The sequence below is a fragment of the Ranitomeya variabilis genome, chromosome 5 (genome assembly GCF_051348905.1).
Source record: "Ranitomeya variabilis isolate aRanVar5 chromosome 5, aRanVar5.hap1, whole genome shotgun sequence".
Classification (NCBI taxonomy): domain Eukaryota; kingdom Metazoa; phylum Chordata; class Amphibia; order Anura; family Dendrobatidae; genus Ranitomeya; species Ranitomeya variabilis.
This window is the reverse complement of record NC_135236.1, coordinates 223,749,560-223,771,912: the sequence shown is the minus strand read 5'-3', so window position 1 is coordinate 223,771,912 and position 22,353 is coordinate 223,749,560. Positions and strand designations below refer to the sequence as shown.

The 22,353-nt window shown below is 43.9% G+C and overlaps 1 protein-coding gene across 1 annotated transcript in view; it reads right to left on the bottom strand.

Moving 5' to 3' along the window:
- LIPC (lipase C, hepatic type) overlaps window positions 1–22,353 on the bottom strand; it is a 370,238-nt gene that overhangs the window by 99,367 nt on the left and 248,518 nt on the right. The window contains exon 4 of the mRNA XM_077263828.1: window positions 13,660–13,850. Coding sequence (XP_077119943.1) covers window positions 13,660–13,850 — 191 coding nt within the window. The remainder of the gene's footprint in view (window positions 1–13,659; window positions 13,851–22,353) is intronic.

Genomic DNA, 22,353 nt, shown 5'->3' with positions numbered 1-22,353 from the left:
CCAAAAGGGGGCGGAGCCAAAAAAGGGGCGGCAATCAGTGAGGAGTCACAACTGTGTACTTTTTGGCTGGATGGAGAGTGTGTGCGGGGGTTGATAGACCCGGGGAGAGAAGTGTCTTTGCTGGGAACCCTTCCAGGAAGTTCTGTGTCACCTGGGGACACTAAACGTCTTCAGGTAGCCACTCTCTACATTGTCGCAGTTAATGTTTCCACATACCATGAGGTGGCTGTAGTCCCAAACTTGCCGTGTCCTATGGTAATAGGACAGGATTTGGAAGCACTGTGGGACTGGTGGAAAAAGGGTGAAGTGTCTGTGGAATTGATGTGTATAAAAATTAATGCAGAGAATGCACCCCCTATAGTTGACAGTCCTAAGTCAGGCGTGACCAAGGAAAAAGGTGGAGGGTCCCAATTTACGGACATGACGTCACCTAATGTGTGCCACAATATGACTGTTAGTGGTGTGATGGATAGAATGTGTGGAGCTGACTCCCGGAAAGAGTGTGACTTGGGGGTTCACCATACTGTGGGGTATGACACAGACTATGCTGGTGACTGTGACTCTGAGGAAGTAAGGGAGTACAGTAAAGAAGAGCCCCACCAGAAGGAAAAGTCCTCCCGTCGCCGGAGACGTAAAGGATGCAAAGAAGTGGTACCAGTTGCACCTTATGAAGAGCTGGAGGGGGCCACCAAAGGAGTGGGGCCTGAAGTAGATACCACCTCGCGTGATGAAAGCTCAGCCAATCCAGAGGATGGAGGGAGCGAGCTAAGCATGGTCCAAGAGGCTGTGGATACTTGTTTGAAGCAATAGAAGCTTCGGAGACAGGCCGCTGAGTGTCGTGTGAGTGCCTTAGAGAAAGAGGTGGCGGAGCTCAGAGGTCGCCTGAAAGAAAGCCAGTCAATGTATAAAGCAGCCTGGGAGAAGGTGGAGCTGCAGGTGTCTATCCTGGCCAAACGTCTGGAAGCTGGTGATGTTCAGAGGAAGTTGGCTCTGAAAGCTGAACAAGATGACAGCTGAAGAGAAGGAGAGTTCCTTGTTCAAATGTATGATAGACGTAACTGAAGACCTAAGAGAGGCCTGTTCCAGGGAGTCTATGCATGAAGAGTTCAAGAAGGCTGTGGGGGCATGTAAGGTGAATTGGTCCCCAGAAACTAATCAGTTAGTGATGCTGTCCATGACTAATGTCACAGCTAAGAGGGTAGCTACCCTGAATGACCTGCACCTGAGATATGTGCGTACAAAATGGATGGCCCAATTGCGGAATGAAGAAGCTGCTAGATGGCTGGAGCATGTAAGGAAAGCTCGGAGTTTTCGAGAAGATGTAATACAGGTACCCGTTTCTAGGGTGAAGAAAGTCATTGGAAGGAATGGTCAAGCCATGCAAGAGATGGTGGATAAGTCTGGAGTGGTAAGGTTGAGAATACCTGGTGTCCATGAAGACCAAATACCCCGAGAAAAGGGTATGGTTCCCTTCTTCGTTGTAGGAACAGTGGAGAGTCTTAGCAAAATACGGACTCTGCTGGAGTATTGCATGGTATATCTGAAGGAAATGGAGCAGTTTAGGGTTGAAGGACGGCGCCTTACAGGACTGCTGCGGCCACTTTCGACCCAAAATGTGGACAAACAAAGGGGTGGAAGTACCCAGCCTGAAGGAAGAGTTAGAGGCAGTGACTCCTCAGTTAGCTCAGGGCTGAGTGACTTACGTGGGAGACCCTGTAGCAGACGAGATGACAAGGGGTCGTCTTTATCAAAGGGTGTGACGGAAATGGTTGACGAATGCTGACGAAAGGGTTCAGTAACAGGACCTGACTTTGACAGACCGGTTTGACTGTCAGGGGCGACAGAGAAGGATCTCTGGTCGGGTAATAGAAAGTGCCAAGCCCCACGGCTTTAGGCAGAGGGGGGGGAATATGTGGCATAGCGACTGGTCATATGATTGACGGGAGGTATGTATCACAGAGAAGGCTTGTCGCTGTGATGTAACCCGGAGTGTTTTCTGTAATGCACATAAAGCAATAAGGAATTGTTTAGTATATTTGGGTCCGGGTTACGGGTAGCTATAAGAGATGGGAGGGTCTGGCTACCCATATACCTCACCCCTGGGTAAGGGGCATAACCATGCCTATCTATGTTTGTTTCAGGACCTGTGGTGATGTCAGAACCACATGTCTAATCATGTGATGGGTTCCTGGGTGTGGTTTCAGGCTACATAATGGAGGTGTGTGTAGCACATGGTGTGAGTGTGTGGGTGTGTGTCAGGGTGGACACACTTCCAGGTGTCTTTGCTGGACACTGCAGAGTGGCCTGTGTGTTGGACGGTTACACGTGGGGACAGACGTCCTGAACAACACACAGAGACCATCTTTAGGCTGGAGAGCCTACATGCTGGACATAGCATGGTCTGTGAGCCCACAGACGTGAGAGAGCGGAGCTCTACTATGGACATTGGGGAATCACCTGTCTGACATAAGACTGTTTACCTGTTGTTCCTGTTGCAATATGTTTTATGGAGCAATAAACCCTGTGAACTTTTAAGGAAACGTGTTTCCTGAGTGTCATCCGCCGCACCTAAGCGAGTGTCCCCTAGACCCGTAGCGGGTGAAATGCTACAAATGCCATATGTATACTTAGTAGGCCCAGTGACATGAGCTATTGTTTATACCGTGGGGGAAAAAAAGTATTTAGTTAGCCACCAATTGTGCAAGTTCTCCCACTTAAAAAGATGAGAGAGGCCTGTAAGTGACATCATAGGTAGACCACGACTATGAGAGTCAAAATGAGAAAACAAATCCAGAAAATCACCTTGTCTGATTTGGCAAGAGTTATTTTGCAAATTATGGTGGAAAATAATTATTTGGTTATTAACAAAAGTTCATCTCAATATTTTGTTATATATCCTTTGTTGGCAATGTCAGAGGTCAAATATTTTCTGTAAGTCTTCACAAGATTGGTACACACTGTTGGTGGTATGTTGGCCCATTCCTCCATGCAGATCTCCTCTAGAGTAGTGATATTTTTGGCCTGTCGCTGGGCAACATGGACTTTCAACTCCTTCCAAAGGTTTTCTATGGGGTTAAGATCTGGAGAATGGCTAGGCCACTCCAGGACCTTCATATGCTTCTTACGAAGCCACTCCATTGCCATGGCGGTGTTCTTGGAATCATCATCATGCTGAAAGACCCATCCTCATTTCATCTTCAATACCCTTGCTGATGTAAGGAGGTTAGCACTCAAAATCTCATGATACATGGCCCCATTCATTCTTTCATGCACATGGATCAGTCGCCCTGGTCCCTTTGCGGAAAAACAGCCCCAAAGCTTGATGTTGCCACCTCCATGATTCACAATAGGTATGGTGTTCTTTAGATGCAATTCAGCATTCTGTCTCCTCCAAACAAGATGAGTTTTGTTTATACTAAACAGTTCTACTTTGGTTTCATCAGACCATATGACATTCTCCCAATATTTTTCTGGATAATCCCAATGCTTGTTAGCAAATTTCAGATGGGCCCAGACATGTACTGGCTTAAGCAGGCGGACACGTCTTGCACTGAAGGATCTGAGTCCCTGGTGGCGTAGTGTGTTACTGATGGTAGCCTTTGTTAAGGTGGTCCCAGCTCTATGCAGGTCATGCACTAGGTCCCCCATATGGTTCTGGGATTTTTTCCCACCGTTCTTGTGATCATTTTGACCCCACGAGGTGAGATCTTGCGTCTAGCCCCAGATCGAGGGAGATTATCAGTGGTCTTGTATGTCTTCCATTTTCTTATTATTGCTCCTACAGTTGATTTAATCACAGCAAGCTGCTTGCCTATTGCAGATTATGTCTTCCCAGCCTGGTGCAGGGCTACAATTTTGTTTCTGGTTTTCTTCCACCATAGTGGAGTGAGACTGTTTGAGGTTGTGGACAGGTGTCTTTTATACTGATAACAAGGTTAAGCAGGTGCCATTAATACAGGTAATGAGTGGAGGACAGTTACAGGTCTGTGAGAGCCAGAAATCTTGCATGTTTTTAGGTGACCAAATACTTATTTTCCACTGTAATTTGCAAAATAAATCTTGCCAGATCAGACAAGGTGGTTTTCTGGATGTTTTCTCAATTTGACTCTCATAGTTGTGGTCTACCTGTCATGTCAATTACAGGCCTCTCTCATCTTTTTAAGTGGTAGAACTTGAACAATTGGTGGCTGACTAAATACTTTGTTCCCCAATGTAAGAGTCTGAATGTTGACTTTTCATGTAGATTGAATTGATGTTTGTGAATTGTTGAAAGGCTGTCATTTACCTATTGTATCAGGCTGTGCAGCTTATTGTGCAAGTATCCTTGAAAAACAAATAAACAGGATAATTGAACAATTGATGTTTGTTAATATGTTGATTACTCATTGTATTGTTCTGCCAATATTGAAGGACAAGCTATACAAGAATTTGAACACTTGAACAGTGAGAGATGATCTCCCCAACCTTCCCCCATTCCTGTGGAAAAATGCCTGAGTTAGCTCTATGAACTATAAAAGGAGGATCTACATGGGGGTGTTGTATCACAGTCTCTTGTAGTGGGCAATTTTCTCTTTTAATAGTCCCAATTAAAGTACATAAAGGATTAACTTAGTCATTCAAGGTATCTTGCTGGCACACGTCCTCTGTAGTGTTGAGCATTCCGATACTGCAAGTATCGGGTATCGGCCGATACTTGCTGTATCGGAATTCCGATACCGAGATCCGATATTTTTGTGATATCGGGTATCGGTATCGAAACAACATTAATGTAAAAATGTGTAAAAGAGAGAATTAAAATAAAAAATATTGCTATACTCACCTCTCCGACGCAGCCTGCACCTTACCGAGGGAAGCGGCAGCGTTCTTTGTTTAAAATTCGCGCTTTTCTTTCCTTTACGTGAGTCCCGGCTTGTGATTGGTTGCGTGCCGCCCATGTGACCGGGACGCAACCAATCACAGCAAGCCGTGACGTAATTTCAGGTCCTTCAGGATTTTAAAATTACGTTCCGGCGTTGTGATTGGTTGCGTCGCAGTCACATGGGAGACGCAACCAATCACAGCAAGCCGTGACGTAATTTCAGGTCCTTAAGGATTTTAAAATTACGTCCCGGCTTTGTGATTGGTTGCGTCGCAGTCACATGGGAGACGCAACCAATCACAAGCCGTGACGTCACGGGAGGCTGGACACGCGCGCATTTTAAAATGGGCGCGTGTCCAGCCTCCCGTGACGTCCCGGCTTGTGATTGGTTGCGCCGCGATCAACCAATCACAAGCCGGGAGGCTGGACACGCGCCCATTTTAAAATTTTAAAATGCGCGCGTGTCCAGCCTCCCGGCTTGTGATTGGTTGACCGCGGCGCAACCAATCACAAGCCGGGACGTCACGGGAGGCTGGACACGCGCCCATTTTAAAAAGCGCGCGTGTCCAGCCTCCCGTGACGTCACGGCTTGTGATTGGTTAATGGCGGCCATGTTGCCGGGACGCGGACCAATCACAGCAAGCCGTGACGTAATTTCGTCACGGCTTGCTGTGATTGGTCCGCGTCCCGGCAACATGGCGCCGTGACCAATCATAAGCCGGGACGTCACTGGAGGCTGGACACGCGCGCTTTTTAAAATGGGCGCGTGTCCAGCCTCCCGTGACGTCCCGGCTTGTGATTGGTTAATGGCGGCCATGTTGCCGGGACGCGGACCAATCACAGCAAGCCGTGACGTAATTTCGTCACGGCTTGCTGTGATTGGTCCGCGTCCCGGCAACATGGCCGCCCTGACCAATCACAAGCCGGGACTTCACGTAACCAAGTAAAAGCGTGAATTTTAAACAAACAACGCTGCCGGTTCCCTCGCTGAGGTCCAGGCTGCGTCGGACAGGTGAGTATAGCAATATTTTTTATTTTAATTCTTTCTTTTACACATTTATATGGATCCCAGGGCCTGAAGGAGAGTTTCCTCTCCTTCAGACCCTGGGAACCATCAGGAATACCGTCCGATACTTGAGTCCCATTGACTTGTATTGGTATCGGGTATCGGTATCGGATTGGATCCGATACTTTGCCGGTATCGGCCGATACTTTCCGATACCGATACTTTCAAGTATCGGACGGTATCGCTCAACACTAGTCCTCTGTTCACTCTCTGATATTCTCAATGATTCACTTGTGATATGATTGGGGCTCATTTTCAAGAGATTTAGAGTCAATATATGCAGTGGGGGACTGAGAGTCAATAAGATCGCACTGTGGATAATCAGATTGTGGGATGGACCACCACAAACAAGGACCAAATGGCCATCCAACAGAAAACATATTATCTTGGCATTCTGCATGTGTCTCTGACGTTTTGTCAGAGGGTGTTAGGGTTGGCGGAACGCACCGAATATATTTGTTAGAAGTAATAGGTGCGTTCGCAACCTGGGATCCACTGTGCAGGAAAGAACCCGCTGCTAAGTAAGGCGGTGAAGTATATTGGTATAAACGAACTCTGTTACTTCACAGAGTCCGTTAGCAAAGAGAACGCTGTGCCCTGTTTAGCTCACATAGTAGAGCCGACAGTGGTCATGCAGTCAAATGCAAACACGCAGCTCCTCTCCGGTGGAGCCAGAATTCTAATGGCTATTAGCCAGCCCTGAATCCACACATATGAAACTCCTCGCCGGAGGTGCCAGCATTCTAGGGGCTTATTTCAGCTGGGTCCCTGACTGCACACACGACCACACTGGCGCTGAGCACATACATAATTTACACTAGCGCATGGCCATGTGGACCTGCAAAAGTTTTATAGTTGCAGCTCTACAGGACCTTCCTGGAGGACCAATGGGAGCTGCTTCAGGGCCTGAGCGTGTGACCCTCGACCTCTAATGAGAGGTCCTCCCGTGGGCATGCTCAGTGTGTGCAAAGCAGGACTTAGTCCCAGAAAAGCCTGCTTGCTGCAGACCAGTAAAGGGTACAAAAGCAGGGCCTGAAAAGGCAGCAGTAACCCTTTGCACAATACCAGACTGAGTGAGACACTGGGATGGACTTCTCCGCTGAGCAGGTTCCACTGCGGCTGATGCAGAATGGGAGACCGCAGCGGACATGGTTCGATATTCCCCCTGTGCAGTGACAGGAACTTGACTCCTAACAGAGGGTACCTGACCTGGAAAGGCACTCTCTACAGGATTCCTCCTGGAATCAGCTCTGATGTCATCTGGTGGATGGCTGGCAATGCCATCTCCTCTGTTATTGTCCGCTGTCTGGAGGGATCTGGGACGTCATCTGTCAGCAAAGCTTCATATGGCTATGGTGTACCAATTTGGTTGTCTTAGAGATATTCTGCTTAGAGATATTGTAGGTTTCTACTCCAGGGAGAGAGATAGCGTGAACGATGTATGGGCAAGTATCCCATTTCTCATCTAGTTTGCTGGTGCGATGATTCTTCTTAACCTGTCAGGGGTTTTGCTTTGGCATTCATGTTGTTGTTCTCTTTCTGTCTCTGACGAATGACTTTCATTCTCTCTTCCACAATGACATTAGCTTTTTCAAGTCATCGCTAATGCTCTGTGAGTGACACAACCAGTGTGTGGTAAGAGGGTTGGCTGTCTCTGGAACTCCCACTTCCAAGGCAACATCTGCTGGTAGTCTTCCTTGTCTACCAAACATCAGGTAATAAGGCGTATACCCAGTGGAACAACAGATAATGTTATTGTAGAGATTTTTGACAGATCAGTTCTCTGCTGAGCCTGTAGCCTGTCAATTAGAGTCTGGTTCATCTGCTCACAAAGACCGATACACTGTTGATGATATGCGGTTGTTCTCACTTTCTTACAGCCATAGAGAGTACACAGTTCTTGGAACAGTTCAGATTCAAATTCAGCACCTACAGTGCCTTTGCAAAAGTATTCTGCCCCCTGGAACTTTTCAACCTTTTTCCACATATCATGCTTCAAATATAAAGATACCAAATGTAAATTTTTGTGAAGAATCAATAACAAGTGGAACACAATTGTGAAGTTAAAGGAAATTTATTGGTTATTTTAAATTTTTGTGGAAATTCAAAAACTGAAAAGTGGGGCGTGCAATATTATTTGGCCCCTTTAACTTTGTACTTTGTTGCACCACCTATTGCTGCGATTACAACTGCAAGTCCCTTGGGGTATGTCTCTATCAGTTTTGTACATCAAGAGACTGAAATTCTTGCCCATTCTTCCTTGGCAAACAGCTCGAGCTCACTGAGGTTTGATGGAGATCGTTTGTGAACAGCAGTTTTCAGCTCTTTCCACAGATTCTCGATTGAATTGAGGTCTGAACTTTGACTTGACCATTCTAACACCTGGATACGTTTATTTGTGAACCATTCCATTGTAGATTTTGCTTTATGTTTGGGATCATTGTCTTGTTGGAAGACAAATCTCTGTCCCAATCTCAGGTCTTTTGCAGACTTCAACAGGTTTTCTTCAAGAATGGTCCTATATTTGGCTCCATCCATCTTCCCATCAATTTTAACCATCTTCCCTGTCCCTGCTGAAGAAAAGCAGGCCCAAACCATGATGCTGCCACCACCATGTTTGACAGTGGGGATGGTGTGTTCAGGGTGATGAGTGATGTTGCCTTTACGCCAAACATATCATTTGGTATTGTTGCCAAAAAGTTCGATTTTGGTTTCATCTGACCCAGAGCACCTTCTTCCACATGTTTGGTGTGTCTCCCAGGTGGCTTGTTGCAAACTTTAAACAACACTTTTTATGGATATATTTGAGAAATGGCTTTCTTCTTGCCACTCTTTCATAAAGGCCTGATTTGTGTAGTGTACGTCTGATTGTTGTCCTATGGACAGACTGTCCCACCTCAGCTGCAGATCTCGGCAGTTCATCCAGAGTGATCATGGGACTCTTAGCTGCATCTCTGATCAGTCTTCTCCTTGTTTGAGATGAAAGTTTAGAGGGACGGCCGGGTCTTGGTAGATTTGTAGTGGTATGATACTCCTTCCATTTCAATATGATCACTTGCACAGTGTTCCTTGGGATGTTTAAAGATTTGGAAATCCTTTTGTATCCAAATCCGGCTATAAACTTCTGCACAACAGTATCATGGACCTACCTGTTGTGTTCCTTGGTCTTCATGATGCTCTCTGTGCTTCAAACAGAACCCTGAGACTATAACAGAGCAGGTGCATTTATACGGAGACTTGATTACACACACGTGGAATACATTTATCATCATTAGGCATTTAGGACCACATTGGATCATTCAGAGATCAACAATGAACTTCTGGAGTGAGTTTGCTGCACTGAAAGTAAAGGGGCCGAATAATATTGCTCGCCCCACTTTTCAGTTTTTGAATTTCCACAAAAATTTAAAATAACCAATACATTTCATTCAACTTCACAATTGTGTTCCACTTGTTGTTGATTCTTCACCAAAAATTTACATTTCGTATCTTTATGTTTGAAGCTGGATATGTGGGAAAAGGTTGAAAAGTTCCAGGGGGCCGAATACTTTCGCAAGGTACTGTATATCAGTTAGGATTCTTGCTGGATATTCATAAGGTTGTACAAAAGTCTTCCAGAAGATTTTGGCTGTTGTTTTCACTGTAAGGTCTTTCAATGGCGCTGCCACTTCAAATTTTGTATAGTGGTCGATGACAGTCAGGGCGTAGGAGACTCCATTCGTAGTAGGCTGTAGTTTCACATAATCCAGTGCAACCAATTCCAATGGCTTATGAGTGACTATTGGGCAGCGGTGCTTCCTGGTCAGAGCTTTCGCCAGGTCTCAATGTGCAAGCGGTACATTCATGGCACCATTTTTCTATGCCATTTCTCATCCCCATTCAATAGAATCTCTTTCGGATGTTGGCCTCAGTCTTGTGGCAACCAAAATGTCCAGATTGGTTATGATAGGCTTCCAAGACAATGTTGGCATCTTGCTTTGGTTCATCTATCTGGATTACTCGCTAATGGGTAGTTGGGAGAATGGTTCTTCGAACCAGCAGTTTTCTTTCAAAGAAAATAGCCATTTCCACTCTCTTAAGAGTCTTTTCAACTCAATGTTTCTGTAGATGCCCTGGTCTCTATGGAGCCCATTCTTTGTAGTGAGGAAATTCCTTAGAGTATTCGGCACTCTACTTTTTTCCTGGATTAAGATGCATTGGACTCCGTTTTCAACTGTTGCTCTTGCTGGTCAGATAAAGGATAAAGATTTCACCTCAGAACATGGTCTTCCTGCTTTACAGACAATCGGTGGAAATCTGGCATCTCTACTTCTTCCCATTCATCACCTTCAGGCTCTTTACAAGTAGGAAGCCACGACAAAGCATCAGCATTGGTGTTAGATTTTTCCTGCTCTGTATTTGATATTGATTTGGTAATTTGCCAGTCTTGATGCCCATCTCTGTTCTAGGGCTGCCAGTCGGACAATGTTCAGGTGTGACAACAGGTTGTTGTCTGTGAAGGCTGTGAAAGGAGTAGCCACCAAGTAGTCTATGAACTTCTCTGTCACTTCCCATACCAATACAAGGAACTCCATCTTGAAGTCACTGTAGTTCTCTGGATTTCATTCTGTTGGTCTGAGGGAACAACTCGCGTAGGCAATTGCCTTCTCCTTACCATCTTGGACTTGTGCAAGAACAGCTCCTAGCCTTTTCTTGCTAGCATTGGTATAAAGGTGAATCAGACAGTTGTAGTCAGGGTATGCAAGGATAGGAGCCTCTGTCAACATTTTCTGCAGATAATTGAAGGAGGCATCTAGTTCTTCAGTCCAGATGATCAATTGACTCTTTCTTGTCTGACGTGAAGAATGACTTCTCAATAGCTCTTGCAGAGGTGAAAACAATATCACTAGAACAGATTCCATAATGTGAAAACACAATCAGAGTATAGGCCTTATACCTTTAGGTTGACAGGCCTGATGTTTTATGGACACGCCTTAGACACTTCCGAGTAAGCCCACGTGAAACAAGCGTTCCGGCTGCTGACTGATTCATCATGGTGTTAGATCATGGGTAAGAACTCTGATTAAATTATGTATTTTACCCTGAATACATGCATTGCTGAATTGGTAGGGAACTAACTTTGCAACAGTTTTTTTTTATGAAACAACATCAATTAGATTAATAGTACTCACTCCAGTGTTACTATGCATTGTGTTAGGACTATATGAAATGCTGAAGCACTGGTACTTTACATAGCATTTTTTATTACTATAAAATACCTTCTTATGGTTCATTTTCCATGTCTACCATATGTTGTTTTTAGGATGAGCTAGTCTTCTACCACTTGAGCCTTTCACTTGACCTTGTACTTATATGTTTTTATGTATGTGTTTATATGCCTGTCTTGGAATGCTTTTTTGAATAAAGTAATGTGTCAATTTTCAAATAGACTTTTTTCTCCTTGTTTTTGGTGTTTTAAGCTCTTGCAGGGGTGCAGCAATCTGGGGGAAATATTTGATGAAGTAGTATCCTGCAGGTCCCAAAAAAATTCGGACTTTTCGGACAGTAGTTGTGACAAGCCACTTCTGGACAATGGCTATCTTTTCAAGATCTGGAACCACTTCTTCAGCTCTCACTTTGTGGCCTAGATACTGCACTTTGGGTTTCAATAAGTGGCACTTGGCAGGCTTGACGTTCATTCCATAGCTAGTGAGAGTCGTGAAGACATCTCATATGTGCTCCAGGTGTTCTTCATATGTTCCAGTAAACAGGATCACATGAACCAGCTAAATGAGGACCATCTCAAAGTTCTTGTGACCTAGGCAATATTCCATTAGCCTTTGGAAAGTTCCTGGGGCATTTCACAGTCCATATGGCATAAAATGGAAAACAAACAGGCCCATATGTGTTGTGAAGGCTGTTTTCTCTTGGTCTTTTGGAGAACAGGTACTTGCCAATACCCGCTGGTCAGGTCTAATGTTGAGAAGAATGCAGATGATTTTAAGGCTGTCAAGGATTCCTAAAAATGTGGCATGGGGTAGGCATATTTGTGGGTGACACTATTAAGGGTTCTACCGTTCACACACAGATAAGTGGTGCCGCCCAGAGACGGTGTTTTTCTCTGATAACATCTGTGCTTTCATATCCTGTATTAATGTTTTCACTGGCTGGAACATCAATTGATGGATGGGCATATATCTTTGCCGGAAAGATGAGCATGAACCAGTCGGGATGGTGTGCTGGATGATGTCCACATTCCCAAGTCTGTGGAATTCTTACTGAAGACTTGATGATGTTCTCTCACAACATTCAGAATTCCACTACTCCCCTTGTCTGGGGTGTCCTGATCTCCCACATGAAACTCTTTCCATCATAGGTTTTCAGGAGTTTTTATGGGGTTAACCTCTGTCTGGGCACCTTGTTGGCAGTGAAGCGCCTCTTGACTTAGGATAGCCTGCAACAACCACTCTTGACAGCTTGGCGACAGAATGGTACTTTCTCAACTTCACCTGTTGATCACTGAGATTTAGCAAACAAATAGAGACTCTCCCTTTGGTTACCGTAGCTAGACTCTGTGCGACCAGAACAGACACTTCACCATTCAGCGGGATCGGTTCCAACAGGACATCATAGTTTTGACTTTGCGGTCCTATTCGGGCTTTGCACCAGATCACCGTCTCAGTATCTGAGAGAAATTTGATAGGACATCCATCTACTCACCACCTGGGCCATGCCTGTGATTCCATCAGGGCTAGGAAACTTTTGATGTCCACAAAGTATGCAGATGGTCCTCTGGATCACTTCTCTTTCTTTGGATGGAGCCAGAGTCACTTAATGCTTCAGGGCATCCAGCATCTCTTGCAGGCAGTTTTGTAAAATGTTCATGCCAAGGACAACAGGGGCAAATTCATCATCCTGGACATCAAGAACAATTGGACCCTGTCTTGGGAGCTCTGCTTGGCCAATTTTTACTATAGGTTCCCTATAACCTTGCTGGTGAATAGCTTGTCGTTTGCTGCTGATAACATTTATAAAGACTTCTGGAAGGTGCAGTAACTGGTCAGGATTCTAGTAGCATTCATATTAGGAGGCTTGAATGGTGGTGACTTGTGAGATTGTGTGATATAAAACTGCTTAGATGCACAGTCCTTAGGACACAGTTATCTGAAGCTAAGGCTGTGATTACTCATAGACAGGAGCTTTGGCTGCTTCCTTACCTGCTCCTTCTGCTTTCCTCTGAGACTACTCTTGTGCACAAAATGTCATCTCTTTCACCAAGCCGAGTACCCGGTCATGTGTTCTAACCATATGGCCATACATGCAAAGCAGTGCTAAAGCAGTGCTGCCTTGTTAACTCTTTACAACCTTCTGATAGCAGAATATAAATAGTACATCACTGCATGCATATATAAACCACTTCTATGTACTGAATTCTCATGTACATTTTCTGCAATGGGAAATGCAAACATTGGGCAAACATAATGAGGTGACTGCTAGCTTTGCTAAATTTTAATGCACATACACTACAACTTTGGGACATTACACACAGTCTTTCTAAAGACAGACAGGCCAGCGGACCAGAGCTGGGAAGGTTTATGTAAATGATTGGTCCCACAGTGAAGCACCGAGCATCTGTACTTGGTTTGAACAATCCTTCTTTGCTGACAGCATCCCTTTAAGTGAAAAGTTGTTGTCATGGGGAGATAATAATTTAATTTTATACAGTTTTAAATAAATAAAAAATATATATACATACCGACCATCCATGTACGATTAAAACAAGGGGAAGTGTAGCATTGAAGGCACAATTTTCCAGGGTTTCGGACTGATAAGTTATAACTGGACACATATTCCTACGTAAGCCTTCATTGTACAACAAGAACTGTGCCTTTGTGGTATTGGGATCTTTTTTAGTTTCTACAGCTTTGCGAAGTCCTTCTCTGTATTCTAAAAAACAATTTTTTGTAAAAATAAAAATAAAACTCTGACAAGAGGAAATGAACAATTTACAATCCTGCAGGAACAATACTGATGGTATTATACATTAAAGAGGTTGTCCACTACTTTATCATTGAAGACCTATTCTTGGCTTGACTTATTACCTTTTTTTTGTTACATTTTAACCTGTGTTTACATTTTTTTGTAATCAGATTTGTGTGTGATACATTAGCACTAAGTAGTCTAAGTTGGTGAAGTGAGATAATGTAAAATTTATGGGATAAAATAACTAAAAATTGGCATGTGCATATGTATTCACCCCTTTTGCTATGAAGTCCCTAAATTCTGGTGCAAACAATTACCTTCATAAGTCACAGACTTATTGAATGGAAGTCCACCTGTGTGCACTCTAAGTGTCACATGGTCTGTCAGTATATATACACCTTAAAGAAAGGCCACAGAGACCGCAACACCATTAAGCGAGAGGCACCACTAACCAAACAACACCATGAAGACCAAGTAGATCTCCAAACAAGTCAGGGACAAAGTTGTTGAGAAGTACAAGTCAGGGTTGGGTTATAAAAGAAAAAATGCCGACCTCTGATGATCCCCCTGAGCACCATCAAATCTATTATCATTAAATGGAAAGAACGTGGTACCACAACAAACCTGCTAAGAGAGGGCCATCAACCAAAACTCTCAGTCTGAGCAAGGAGGGCATTAATCAGAGAGGCAGCACAGAGACAGAAGGAAACCCTGAAGGAGCTGCAGAGTTCTCAAGCAGAGATGGGAGTATCTGTCCATACAACCACAATAAGCCGTACACTCCATAGAGGTGGCCTTTGTGGAAGAGTGGTCAGAAAAAAGTCTTTACTTACAGACAAAAATTGGCTCATTTTGAGTTTGCCAAAATATATATGGGAGACTCCCCAAATGTATTGAGGAGAGTGCTATGATCGGATGAGACCAAAATTTAACTTTTTGACCACCAAGGTAAACGCTATGTCTGGCGTCAAACCAACAGCTCATCGCCCCAAGAATACCATCCCCACAGTTAAACATAGAGGTGACAGCATTAGGCTGCGAGGATGTTTTTTGGCAGCAGGGACAGGGAAAAAGGTCCAAGTTGAGGAAAATATGGATGGTGCTAAATACAGGGATATTCTTGAGCAAAACCTGTTTCAGTCTGTCATTGATGAAATAAAAAAAAAAGAAAGCGCACCTTGCAAAGATCAAACAGGACAATATAAGCTTATTGAATGTGCAGGATTAGACATGTACTCCTGTTGGCTGCTGCTCCACTCGTTGGCTCTCTCATAGAGTCCAGATAAAGAATCAGAAAATATAGGGATTAGGATGGTGAAAAATTAGCGCTTCTCACAGGGAGAAGGGAATTGTTGCTTTAAAAGTATTTATTTGCTACGCGTTTCCTTTTTCAGGCAAAGACATGCATATATAGTCTGTAATTAATTTGAGACTAGGATGTAGGTTCACCAACAAGACAATGACCCAATGGATACTGGTAAAAGCAACACTTGAGTGGTTTAAAGCGAAAAGTGTAAAGGTACCGTTACACTAAGCGACGCTCCAGCGATATAGACAACGATCCGACCTAAACTAGATCGCTGGAGCGTCGCTGTTAGGTCGCTGTAGAGACGTCAAATACAGCAGCTCCAGAACGATGCAGGAGCGATCCAGTGACGTAACGGCGACTCACTTATCGTTCACGCTCCATGTAAAAACATTGCTGACATCGTTGCTTTTGCTGTCAAACATGACGATACACACCGATCTAGCGACCAAATAAAGTTCCAGACTTCTAGCTCCGACCAGCGATATAACAGCGGGATCCAGATCGCTGCTGCATGTCAAACTCAACGAGATCGCTATCCAGGACGCTGCAACGTCACGGATCGTTGTCATTCTCGTTGGAAAGTTGTTTAGTGTGAAGGTACCTAACGTGTTTTGGAGTGGCCTAGTCAAAGCCCAGACCTTAATCCAATCAAGAATCTGTGGTCAAACTTGAAGATTACTGAAACAATCTAATTTGTAGGATCTGGGGCAGTTTTGCCTTGAGGAATGGGCAAAAACTCCAGTGGCAAGGTGTGGAAAGTTCATAGAGACTTATCTTTAGCAACTTGCAGCTGTAATTGGCTTGGGTGCCGGGTGTCAGACCCCGTCTGATCGACATTGATGACCTATCCTAAGGATAGGTCATCAATTATAAGTAGTGGACAACCTCTTTAATTCTAAGTTTATAAAAACAAAAGTTAGCAAGTGTGATGTTTTCTAGATTTTAGCTTATTGTAAAAAGTACAGATAAAATTTGCAAGGAAAATGTGTATTTAGATGTGTACATTATAATATAAAGTTGAAATCAAATAATCTTAATACAATTCCAAAGTAATAGAATAATAAACAGCATAAAATATAATTTCTTATGAGCTTTGAAGAATAGCTGTAAGTACTTCTGACATTGGTATCAATACTAAAACTAATTTTTAAATACTTTTAAAAGCTATGGACATCTTTTACGCAGACAAATATTTTTTTTTTTACAAATGAAAGTGGTTATCCTTAGTTAATATATTTGCACTACGTTTCAGGGTGCAATATTCATTCTATCATTAATTTTCGGACCCCTGATGTGCAGTTTGCAGTCTATTCTAAGTTTGTTTTCTCTCTTGTGGCAGTGTCTCTCCCGGAAATACAGGCAGAATAGGAGTCCTGTGTGTATCCTTGGTTCTGAGGTTTACAGGTGGCAATACATCATCCCAGCTAATTTCCTGCACTTCATGTGCTTTTCTCTTTTCTTATGGCCTGTTGTCTCTGCTCTCCCTGAGATATTCAGTCCCTCTGCTGTGGAGATCTGTCTACATCCCCATCACCTTACCGGCTGCTATTTGTAATAATAAGTGAAGCGAGGAAGAGGTCAGCGAGCCATCAGATTTAAGATCGCCTTTAAGTTGTTGTTAAGAAGTAAACTGCTGCAAAACATTTTTTAGTGACTTATCTTTTATAGGAACAAAGACAAAACCCCTTTTTTTAAGATATCGGACCACTGGAGAGGCTTTGGTGGTCTCCCCTTACATATTATATTGTTGTCCAATCTCGATCACATTTGCTTCTGAGCTTTGTCTTTTATGTCCTGACACTGTAAAGTACACAAAATCTTCAATATGTGAGTTAAGGCTCCATACACATTAGATGGCTGTTTGACCCACGATTCTTCTGCAGGTCGTTTGGTCGACAGCCATCTCACCTGACTCTCCCCTACACAGGCAATTTTTCAGGCGATAGCTCCTATGTTCTCTATGAGAAAGCCGCTGACTAACGCATTGGCCATCGGCTGGAACAATGTGATTGGTACTCTGAAATTGGACATGCCTGATCGACATCTCACCATAAACATTAGTTTGTTGGCTGAACCCATTGATTCGGCCGAAATTAGTCTGTGTAAGGGGTTTAACACTTTGAAAATCAATTATTGTTCTCCTATTTTTAAGAATATGCTATTACCATTGACATTTTAACATTTGCATTCATACAATGAGAGATAATGGGTATAAAATAGAGAAGTAGAGACAGATTATATTTATATGATTGTGCAATCTCACATTACATACCAATGAATAAAAAGGCTAAAAAGAGATTGTTTTTGCCATACATATAAGCTTGACATTTTTATCTAACATGCAGGATAATGCTCAGTAATAACAGCAAGAATTTCTATAAAGTGCACTTGAAAAGAAGTATACAGACCACTTACAAGCAACCATTGGAGACAAGCATTGAGAGCTGTATTTCTATTTGCTTCAAGTATATTTCATAAGTGACACGTACATCCATTATTTTTCCCAGCATGACAATTTTAGACCATTTCTAACATGAAACACTGTTTGTATCAGGCCTGCCTGGTATCCGGGATGTCAATGGATTTATTTCATACAAATGGACACTCATTTTTATAACCAGGCCCTCTAAGCATAATCTGTAATCTTCAGAAAAATTAAAATGAATGCAATAGAAATGAGGGAATCAAATCTTATTAAATTTACAGGTACAGATGAATTAGGACAATTTGTTATTAAATTTGCGCAAATTGCCAAAATTGCTCAGCAATAGAGATAGAAAGAGAAAGCTCTAAAACATTGGACACATGCTCACGACAGTAATGTGTTCTGCAACTGCAGCAGAGAAGTCTGAAAATAATACAGAGAGTCTATGGATAGTAAGTGGGAGAGATATGATAAGTAGGTCCCTAAAAAATAGTTTTGTAAATTTTGTTGGAAAAATGAGAAATCGCTGGTCAACTTTTAACCCTTATAACTTCTTAACAAAAAAAATATGTTTCCAAAATTGTGCTGGTGTAAAGTTGACATGTGGGAATTGTTATTTATTAATTATTTTGTGTGACATGACTCTCTGATTTAAGGGCACAAAAATTAAAAGTTTGAAAATTGCATAATTGTCAACATTTTTGCCAAATTTCCAATTTTTTCATGAGTAAAAGCAAGTCATATCAAAGAAATTTTACAACTAACATGAAGTACAATATGTTATGAAATAATAGAATCAGAGGAATCTGTTGTAGCTTTCCAGAGCTATAACCTCATAAAGTGATAGTGGTCAGAATTGTAAAAATTGGCTTGGTCATTAACCCCTTCCCGACCCATGACGCCACATAGGCGTCATGAAAACCCGTGCCAATCCGACCCATGACGCCTATGTGGCGTCATGGAATGATCGCGTCCCTGCAGATCGGGTGAAGGGGTTAACTCCTATTTTACCCGATCTGCAGGGAGAGGGGGAGTGGTGCTTCAGCCCGGGGGGGTGGCTTCACCCCCCCGTGGCTACGATCGCTCTGATTGGCTGTTGAAAGTGAAACTGCCAATCAGAGCGATTTGTAATATTTCACCTAAAAAACAGGTGAAATATTACAATCCAGCCATGGCCGATGCTGCAATATCATCGGCCATGGCTGGAAAACCTGAAGTGACCACCCCCCACCCCACCGATCGCCCCCCCACCGCTCCGTTATGGGGTCCGGTCCCCTCCGTCCTGTGCTCCGCTGCCCCGTGCTCCTGCCCGCTCCCCCGTCCTGCTGTCCGCTCCCCCCGTCCTCCGATCACCCCCCCTGTGCTCAGATCCACCCCCCCACCACCCCTTCATACTTACCGATCCTCCCGGTGTCCGGCCGTCTCCTCGCTGGGCGCCGCCATCTTCCAAAATGGCGGGCGCATGCTCAGTACGCCCGCCGGCCGGCAGATTCCTTACAGGTACATTTTGATCGCTGTGGTAGGTTCTACCACAGCGATCAAAATAAAAAAAATAATAAATAAACCCCCCCCTTTATCACCCCCATAGATAGGGACAATAATAAAATAAAGAAAATATATATATTTTTTTTTTCCCACTGTGGTTAGGGTTAGAACTAGGGTTAGGGTTAGAACTAGGGTTAGGGTTACGGGTAGGGTTAGGGTTATGGCATGTGCGGATTTGGCAGCGGATCCGCAGCGGATCGGCCGCGGATCCGCAGCGGATCGGCCGCGGATCCGCAGCGGATCGGCCGCGGATCCGCAGCGGATCGGCCGCGGATCCGCAGCGGATTGGCCGCTGCGAATTCGTAGCAGTTTTCCATCAGGTTTACAGTACCATGTACACCTATGGAAAACCAAATCCGCTGTGCCCATGGTGCGGAAAATTCCGTGCAGAAACGCTGCGTTGTATTTTCCACAGCATGTCAATTCTTTGTGCGGATTCCGCAGCGTTTTACACCTGTTCCTCAATAGGAATCCGCAGGTGAAATCCGCACAAAAAAACACTGGAAATCTGCTGTAAATCCGCAGGTAAAACGCAGTGCCTTTTACTTGCAGATTTTTCAAAAGTCGTGCGGAAAAATCTCACACGAATCCGCTACGTGGGCACATACCCTTAGGGTTAGGGTTGGAATTAGGGCTAGGGTTGGAATTAGGGTTACGGGTGTGTTGGGGTTAGGGTTGTGGTTAGGGGTGTGTTGGGGTTAGGGTTGTGATTAGGGTTATGGCTACAGTTGGGATTAGGATTAGGGGTGTGTTGGGGTTAGTGTTGAAGTTAGAAATGAGGGGTTTCCACTGTTAGGGCACATCAGGGGTCTCCAAACGCAACATGGCGCCACCATTGATTCCAGCCAATCTTGCATTCAAAAAGTCAAATGGTGCTCCCTCCCTTCCAAGCCCCGACGTGTGCCCAAACAGTGGTTTACCCCCACATTTGGGGTACCAGCGTACTCAGGACAAACTGGGCAACAACTGTTGGGGACCAATTTCTCCTGTTACCCTTGCAAAAATAAAAAATTACTTGCTAAGACATAATTTTTGAGGAAAGAAGAATTATTTTTTATTTTCACGGCTCTGCGTTGTAAACTTCTGTGAAGCACTTGGAGGTTGAACGTGCTCATCACACATCTAGATAAGTTCCTTGGGGGGTCTAGTTTCCAAAATGGGGTCACTTGTGGGGTGTTTCTACTGTTTAGGCACATCAGGAGCTCTGCAAATGCAACGTGACGCCCGCAGACCATTCCATCAAAGTCTGCATTTCAAATGTCACTACTTCCCTTCCGAGCCCTGACGTGTGCCCAAACAGTGGTTTACCCCCACATATGGGGTATCACTGTACTCACAACAAACTGGGCAACAAACATTGGGGCCCAATTTCTCCTGTTACCCTTGTGAAAATAAAAAATTGCTTGCTAAAACATCTTTTTTGAGGAAAGAAAAATGATTTTTTATTTTCACGGCTCTGCGTTGTAAACTTCTGTGAAGCACTTGGGGGTTGAATGTGCTCATCACACATCTAGATAAGTTCCTTGGGGGGTCTAGTTTCCAAAATGGGGTCACTTGTGGGGTGTTTCTACTGTTTAGGCACATCAGGGGCTCTGCAAATGCAACGTGACGCCCGCAGACCATTCCATCAAAGTCTGCATTTCAAATGTCACTACTTCCCTTCCGAGCCCTGACGTGCGCCCAAACAGTGGTTTACCCCCACATATGGGGTATCACTGTACTCACAACAAACTGGGCAACAAACATTGGGGCCCAATTTCTCCTGTTACCCTTGTGAAAATAAAAAATTGCTTGCTAAAACATCTTTTTTGAGGAAAGAAAAATGATTTTTTATTTTCACGGCTCTGCGTTGTAAACTTCTGTGAAGCACTTGGGGGTTGAATGTGCTCACCACACATCTAGATAAGTTCCTTGGGGGTCTAGTTTCCAAAATGGAGTCACTTGTGGGGAGTTCCTACTGTTTAGGCACATCAGGGGCTCTGCAAATGCAACATGACGCCCGCAGAGCATTCCATCAAAGTCTGCATTCCAAAACGTCACTACTTCCCTTCCGAGCCCCGGCATGTACCCAAACAGTGGTTTACCCCCACATATGGGGTATCACCGTACTCAGGAGAAACTGGACAACAACTTTTGGGGTCCAATTTCTCCTGTTACCCTTGCAAAAATAAAAAATTCTGGGCTAAAAAAATATTTTTGAGGAAAGGAAACACATTTATTATTTTCACGGCTCTGCGTTATAAACTTCTGCGAAGCACTTGGGGGTTCAAAGTGCTCACCACACATCTAGATTAGTTCCTTGGGAGGTCTAGTTTCCAAAATGGGGTCACTTGTTAGGGAGCTCCAATGTTTAGGCACACAGGGGCTCTCCAAACGTGACATGGTGTCCGCTAATGATTGGAGCTAATTTTCCATTCAAAAAGCCAAATGGCGTGCCTTCCCTTCCGAGCCCTGCCGTGTGCCCAAACAGTGGTTTACCCCCACATATGGGGTATCATCGTACTCAGGACAAACTGGACAACAACATTTGTGGTCCAATTTCTCCTATTACCCTTGGAAAATTAAAAAATCCTGGGCTAAAACTCATTTTTGAGGAAAGAAAAATTATTTTTTTATTTTCACGGCTCTGCGTTATAAACTTCTGTGAAGCACCTGGGGGTTATAAGTGCTCACTATGCATCTAGATAAGTTCCTTGGGGGGTCTAGTTTCCAAAATGGGGTCACGTGTAGGGGAGCTCCAATGTTTAGGCACACAGGGGCTCTCCAAACGCGACATGGTGTTCGCTAACGATTGGAGCTAATTTTCCATTCAAAAAGTCAAATGGCACGCCTCCCCTTCCGAGCCTTGCCGTGCACCCAAACAGTGGTTTACCCCCACATATGAGGTATCAACATACTCAGCAGAAATTGCCCAACAAATTTTAGGATCCATTTTATCCTGTTGCCCATGTGAAAATGAAAAAATTGAGGCTAAAAGAAATTTTGTGTGAAAAAAAAGTACTTTTTAATTTTTACGGATCAATTTGTGAAGCACCTGAGAGTTTAAAGTGCTCACTATGCTTCTAGATAAGTTCCTTGGGGGGTCTACTTTCCAAAATGGGGTCACTTGTGGGAGCGCTCCAATGTTTAGGCACACGGGGGCTCTCCAAACGTGACATGGTCTCTGCTAGCGATGGAGATCATTTTTC